Source organism: Mus pahari, chromosome 5 (assembly GCF_900095145.1).
Source record: "Mus pahari chromosome 5, PAHARI_EIJ_v1.1, whole genome shotgun sequence".
In the NCBI taxonomy this organism is placed as follows: domain Eukaryota; kingdom Metazoa; phylum Chordata; class Mammalia; order Rodentia; family Muridae; genus Mus; species Mus pahari.
Window position 1 is genome coordinate 23584796 of NC_034594.1, and position 7307 is coordinate 23592102.

At 46.1% G+C, this 7307-nt stretch overlaps 1 protein-coding gene across 3 annotated transcripts in view; it reads right to left on the bottom strand.

Moving 5' to 3' along the window:
• The window catches only part of Tgfbrap1 (transforming growth factor beta receptor associated protein 1), a 45083-nt gene extending 37793 nt beyond the window's left edge, over positions 1–7290 (bottom strand). Inside the window, exons 1-2 of one of the 3 annotated variants that reach the window (XM_029538975.1) lie at positions 6972–7290; positions 5523–5719 (exon numbers count right to left, since the gene is read on the bottom strand). In XM_029538975.1, coding sequence (XP_029394835.1) covers positions 5523–5634 — 112 coding nt within the window. In that variant the 5' untranslated portion in view covers positions 5635–5719; positions 6972–7290. Of the gene's footprint in view, positions 1–1148; positions 1204–5522; positions 5720–6656 lie in introns of those variants that run through there. The other 2 variants (XM_029538974.1, XM_021198205.2) reach the window with 2 other exon arrangements.
• Between the last annotated feature and the right edge of the window lie 17 nt (positions 7291–7307).

A 7307-nucleotide genomic window follows, 5' to 3' on the forward strand; every position in this document is an offset into this window, starting at 1 on the left:
TGCAGGTACACCCAGCTATTAGCCTTGTTTTGATCAGGAAAGTGGCATCCAAAGGTCACTGTTAGGATGTGACCGGAGTGGGATTTAAACTCACAGCCTCACCCTCATCACGGCCATGGAGTATGGGGAACCAGGGTCTGAGAAAGGCGTTGTGAGCTGGGTCTTGGGGATTCTGCTCAAGCACTGCCTTTTACTACACACCAAAGTGACAGTTGCTTGGTTAGCAGAAATGCGAGGAAAAAGAAAAGGAAGCAGCTGTCCAAATGCCTCTTCCTGGACCCTGGAGATGTGAGTCCTCAGCTTTGCTGACCAAGAAAGAATCATGACCACCAGCAGGAGGGTACAGCAGGCACCACACCAGCCACTCTCTGCCCAGCAATCTCCTGTTGGTAGCAGGCAGGACCCCTAGCAGAGCAGCCTGGACCTCCTCCCACACTCCATGTCTTCCCTTGCCACCACTTTAATATCAATGTTGCCTACTTGCCCTCCTGACCCAGCATGCCCTACCCGAAGCACACAAGTGCTCAGTGTGCTCAATCGTATCTGCTCAGACTACAGTCCTCAACTAAGAAGCACGGTGTGAACTCCACTTTTGCATCCAAGTTGTACCCCCAGAACAGCGACCTCTCCGTCTCAACCAACAACCCTTTGACAGAAGCAACACCAGGAGGCAACTTGGGCAGCCTCATGAAGCAGGGGAACCTCCTTGTCCCCGACCAACACTCCCTATCTAATCTCCTCGTCTCTCAATTCAGACCCAAGCCTGACCCCAATTTCAACTCCTAATCCACAGACCTCAGCAAACTTCAATTACATCACGCACGCCAACCCTTCCACCTGAAGGGTGGAGGCACACCGGCACGATCCTTCCCGATCCCGATCTCTCTCCCGCAAAACGCAAGTTCAAGGACGAGGTCTCTCGGATTCTCCTCTTCCTTACACTGACACACCCCCAGACCACAGCGTACACAGTGACCCCGCACCGGTGACCACCCCTGGTTCCCCAAAGCCTGCACGCCGGCCCCCAGCGGCACACCTGGCCCAGTCACGCAGGCACCCGCCCGCTCCCGCTCCGCTGCACCTGCGCCGGCGCCCGTCAGAGCGGGTCGCGCACCCGCCGCTCCCACAAGCCGCCCCTCGCTTCTCACCCGCGTAGCGCAGCCGTCCCGCGCCGCCCGCGGCCTGGGGCACCGCCGCCCGCTCCGGCCGCGGCTCCTGGGCTGCCGGCCCCGCCGCCGCCGCTTCCCGTCACGTGGGCCGCCGCCCGGCGCCGGCGGAGGGCGGGCGCTCGCCGGTGCCCAGGCCGCCGCGCGCCGCTGGGGGGCTCCGCGTCAGGGCCCGGCGGTCGGGAAGGCGGGCGAGCGCGCGCTGGCGAGTGCGCGGGCGGCGCGGACCCGGACCGCAACCCTCGGGAGGGGAGCGTCTCCGCCGCCCGCCTGGGAAGCGCGAAGGAAGCGCCGCCTCGTCTTCTCGACTGTCCACTCCATGGCTGGCTACTGCACAGCTGCGTGGGTCAGGTGGAAGCTCGGAGAAAGGCCTCCTGGACCGACGGCCCCGACCTGCGGGCGGGGATGCTTGCTGGACTTCGGTGTGCCAATGGGGGTGGGGGAACGGCCCTCCGGTTCCTAGGCCTACGGCTAGCCCCGGCCGAAGGAATGCTAGTCCCGGAGGGGAGGAGCATATTTGCAGGCTATCCCTTCCGCGCTGGGAGTCCCAGGGCAATTCCACTCACTTCTTTTAGGGCAGTCCATCAATGGCCACTCCCTTGTTTCAAGCTGTAAAGAAGAATCCTAGAATCCTCCTTCCTTATAGAATCAAAACTCAAGTTTCCCGATGAAGAGTTAGGAAGCTCTTCCAGAGTCATCTGTGCTGCCAGTGCACAAAAAAGCCAGGTTTCTTCAGTTATTCCCCTTGACTTGAGAAACCGCTAAAGAGGTGGCTTTAGGGTACCCTACCACCCCGACGGCCGACCCTGTCCCCAGAGGTTGTAGGAAAGATACCATCCAGGCCCCAGAGTCGTAAGACATAATATTCTGTAGCTTGGTTTCAAAGGAGGAAGGCGTGTAGGGATGGGAACCTAGAAAAACCAGCCATGGAGGGGACCTCTTCTGACTGATTATCGACCCCAAGTTCAGTTCTGTTTAATTTCTACCTTGTCATTTCCGTATCCCTGTGCACCTCAACTCCCGAATTTTACTGAGGCAAAAAGACGTAAATAACTTATCCTGAATCTTACACTAGTAAGGGCCAGAGCAAGAACTTGAAATGTGTTTGTAACATAAAATTAAGTCCTACTGATTAAACAGTTTATAGGACAACTTTTACATTCCACTCTAGATGATCCAGGAGTGAAGATAAATACTATCAAAAACAATTATTTTCTTTATAAGGGGGCTTACCACAGGATTTTTAAAATAGCAAGCTCTATTGTTGAAACATCTGTTTTGGGGACACATTGATTCGTCTATATCACAAATAACAGCCCCCATTAGGTAATGCCTAGACTATGAAACATGCTTAGGTATCTTCATAAGCTAACTAAATTCTTCACATTGTTTCTGTTGGGTCCATTTAAAAACAAATATAGTGTCATGGTTTTCAAATGAATTTTTTGAAAAGTTTTACTTTTATTGCATATGTGTGAGTGTTTTTTTTTCCTACATGTATGTGTGTGCACCATGTGCGTACAGGAGCACACAGGTCAGAAGAAGGCATCAGATGGCTGGGAGCCAGGTGAGTGTTGAGAACCAAACTCAAGTCCTCTGCTGAGTCATCTCTATCCCCTCAAATGAATTTTAACCCATTTACTAATACTTGTTAAATAACTCCTGGGCCTGTATCAGACACTATAAGAATATCTTATGGGGTGTGAAAAGATCTTTTCTGATAGAAAACTAAAGAAAATGAAGTATTTCATAAATACAACTGTGTGCTTCAACAGTTGCCAAACACTTCCAAAACTTAACGTCCTCTGTCTTGTGTTATGTACCCCATTTCTATCAAGCTCACTGTTCAGCATACAGAAAGCCCTCAACCAGTTAAAAATGTTGGGTGACTTAATGCACTAAAGTATCTTTAAGTGACACTGAACAGTGATGCTGGGGTGGAGGTTGGGGGCCGCTTCATGCTGAGGCTGCCCTTTACCATGCTAATGTTCTAACAGGTATGCATTCTTAAGAATATTTTTAACATATTTGGTGCATCAGCTGATACTTAACATGTTAGGACATCACTTTTAAAGACCTGGTTAAGCAAAGTTACAAAGTTGTCTTTGTTTGTTTGTTTTGCTTTGCTTTTTAAACTTTTTATTTGTTTTTTTGAGACAGGGTTTCTCTGTGTATCCCTGGCTGTCTTGGAACTCACTCTGTACACCAGGCTGGCCTTGAACTCAGAAATCCACCTGCCTCTGCCTCCCAAGTACTGGGATTAAAGGCATGTGCCACCACTGCCCAGCAAGTTTTATGTTTTAAAAGTAAAGGTAGTTTATGATATTCTTGAGAGATTTTATTTGTATAATATTAGATCATTTAATGCTATATATATATATATATACACACATATTCATTTATTGGTATCTTAGCTCTAGCACAATAAAAATTTCAGTTATTATTCAAATCGATGATTTCCTGAGCAGCTCCTTCATGCAAGTGCTGTGCCAGAGGCTAAGTCAGATTCTGTCTCAGGGAGTTTACTGTTTTGAAAACCATTAAATTAGAGAGAAAGATAAAAATAAATAAATAAATAAATAAATAAAAACCCTAACCAAACGACAAGGTTAAAAAAATAACATAATGTGCTTTAGAGGTTTGGTGATACTGGAGCCCAGGTAGGAGGTGCCTGAGAACCATTCATCACAAACCTAATGGTTCTTGCTGTGTGGCAGAGGCTGTTCTGAGGGCTGTCGAGCCAGAGATAAAAAGTGACCTGGGAGAAAAGAGCCTTGATCTGAATGTAGGCATGTCCCCAAATTCCTGCAGAAACATGTTCCTCTGTATAACAGAGGAACGAGGCAGATCCTTTAGAATAAAGCCCATAGGCAGGATTATCAATGAAGTACAGTCCCTCACCTCTTTGCTGTATGCCACATAAGGACACAGTGAGAAGTCTCCCTCTCTGTGGAGTTGTACCTGGGCTCTCCCAGATTCCAAGACTGTGAGGACTGTCTCTGGGATCTGAAGCCACCTAGTTAGTACTCATCAGTGTGTCTGCATACACAAAGGCACTGGGGTTGCAGTAAGTAAATGCATCCTCACCATGCATTGAGGAATGAGAACCTGCACCATTTCAATTATTAGTGTTATAACTATTAATAGCTAAGAGCACCAATCCAGAATGTGAATTGAAGCTTCTTGCCTTAAGCTCAGATAAATTGCTGACAAATAACACCAATTTGTAGGGGAAATGCTAGCTGTTCTTGCAGAGGACCCAGGTTCCATTTCTGGCATTTGCATGGCCACTTACAAGCTCCTCTAACTCCAGTTTCAAGAAATCCAGTGCCCAATTTTGGCCTCTCTGGACATCATGTGCATACAAAGTGCACAGGCAACAATGCAGACCAAATACCCAATGTAAATAATTAAATAAATAAAAATAAATGATGGGTACATTTATAGTATACCTTAAACATTACTTTACAAAGAGAATTAATATCCAAAGTCCTTAGTGAATATTTTTCTCCTGAGTTATTCATCCTACAAAGATTTTTATCATTTTTGTTTTGAGTCAAGGTTTCACTATGTAACCCAGACTTACCTCAAACTCAGCTAGTATTAAAGGCATATACCATCATCCTGGCCCCCAAAACCCACTGAGCACAAACAAAATACAGCATGATGCGCACTATTGAACCTGTTGAGAGAGTGAATTGAGATTCAGGGAACTTGACTCCTTCACCATCTTGTGAGATGACATGGCTCAGTGCTAGTCAGTTCCCCTGTGTCTCTGTTCACTAGTGTTGCCAAATCAGAATATTAATGAATAAATCTTCTTTCTGTTTGAAGCTCCTATTGTGTTATACTGACAATGCTCTCACCAAGATGCCAGAGGCATCAGGTCCTCACAGCCTGAGGTAGGCGTTTACCACTCTAGTAACTAGTTTTCAGTCTTTGGGTTCCTGGCTCCCAGGTTGGGAGTTTTGGTGTTGTTATATGGTGTGGTAGAACCCTCTCAAAGCAGCCCTTCTACCTGGACATATTTGAAGTATGATCCTAAAATTTCCCCAGAGCTCCACTCAACAGAGGCTCTGTCCAGGAAGAAGTAGGCAGGCACTGTCAGCAAAGTCCTCTTTCCCTTGGGGGGTAGGAAAGGATGGCTATTCATATATCTACTTTAGTTTATATCCATCTGTATACCCATAGAACTCATTACAGTTCTTTCACTCTCAGTCTTGATTTTTTTTTGTCCCAAACTACAGTTTCTTTCCTCTTTAGAGTCACCTAGAATAGCTCTAATGTATTTATTTTAGGTCAGGGTATGCTTTGAGTACTACAGGGGTAGAGGGAGTAAAAACAGGCAGATCTTACCTGTCGCAATTTTCTGCAGATGAAGAGTCTGAAGTGTCAGCTTGAGTGCTGAGTCCAGAAAGCCACAAGGACAAGTAGTGGAGCAAGGACTTGGGAGCACATTTCCAGGCATTAAACTTGCTGCTTCAGATACCACTTCTCGCTACTTCTCTCCCTTGATGTCAATCAACAGGGTACAAATGTCCAGGTGGAAGCAACTGGAGAGGCATTTGACATATTTTAGGTGCAATCTTTACAACAGGGTGAGACAAGTATAATTTTATCTCAGAGATTAAAAAGCTCTAAGGGAAAGGAAGTAGGTCTTCCGTGAGCGCAGGAATCATCCATGCCTGGGCCACTTAAAAACTGGCCCCTTTCCCCCTTCTTTGAGTTCTATGATCAATAACTTTCTAATACCCCTCAGTGCTTCACAAGTACACATACCTCATGAATAATCCTTATTTTGTTTATTCTTAAGCTGTTTCCTGAATGGCATGAGAGCAGCTCAGCTTACCCAGTGAAAACTGGGTTTGTTTGCAAGTTCAAGTTCTCAGCAAACCAGCTATTCTAGCAACTAATATAACCTTATAGTGAAGGAAATGGAGCCAATGATGCCATCCATGCCAGACTCACTATTATATGACAATATAAAGGTTAATTTGAGTATATAATAGCACAATAATGTTACAAAGCTAAGGCACTTAATGCCATTTGAGAACATTTGGCCCAGCTTTAAGACTTGTCCCTTCAGGGAAGGTCACTTAGATCAGCTTTCCAAACACAAAAATAAAAGGACTGGATTGAATATTTTTAAGCAATAACATTAAAATTTTCTCTCAGCTCTGTAATTGTTTCTTCCCTGAAAGTATCACATAAACTGGAAAATTTTACAAGATGTCTCTCAATCCTAATTTAACATCTCATTTATTTTTCAGTACTCTTTCAAGCATATTTTTGGTAGACTACTAGTAGTTCATATTTTCATAAACAATGTAACTGTTTCCAATTAAACGATACACTATAGAGCATACAAACTATGCTCTCTTAACAGGTATGAAGTACAACATTTTAATGTGCAAAAACTTGAGGACTCGGTCTCCTATGAATGATGAAAGAGATTTCTCACACAAATATTAGAATATAGTTGAAGCCTACAATGTTTTGTTAAAGTAGAAACCGTTACTTCATTGTAGTTATTAGTAAGCGCTGAGGCAGTTCGCTTGGTTCTCCGCCACTGCCAGTCTGTGATCTCCAATTATCCTTTCTCATTTTCCTCATCCCAGAAACAAGCGTTCTAGTAGCACATCAGGCTGATCTGGGGAGTAGTGTAGCAGTCACTGGACTGTCGCTACTACTTTCTCTTATTATTTCCCACAAGTAAGCTGGTCGGTTTAAAGTATCTTTCCAGGGAACAATACTTGATGCTCTATGTCCGAGGAGAGGGGATTACAGAGTGTTATTTGGGCTTACTTTACGTAGAAGGGAGATTAGGCAATAAACGATTGAGACATTGTAAAAAGCGAAAAGAAGGGTGGCTTCAGACATGACAGTGCCAATTGGGGTCACAGCGGTTTGCCCTCTTGGTCCATTCTGTCTCCCCAAGCAGTCGGGAGAATCCCTGAGGCCTCCGCCATGGGACGTCACAGGAGGCGGGACCAATGGCGGCCAGCTCGCGTTGCTTAGCCTTCGGTGCTTCCGGCGCAGCCCGGGCAGGACTCCGCTCCGCTCTCAGTCCCAGTTCGTCCCCTTGGCAGAGGTGCGTCAGCCGAGTCGGCCAGCCATAAACCCTACTCTCCGGGAAAGGCA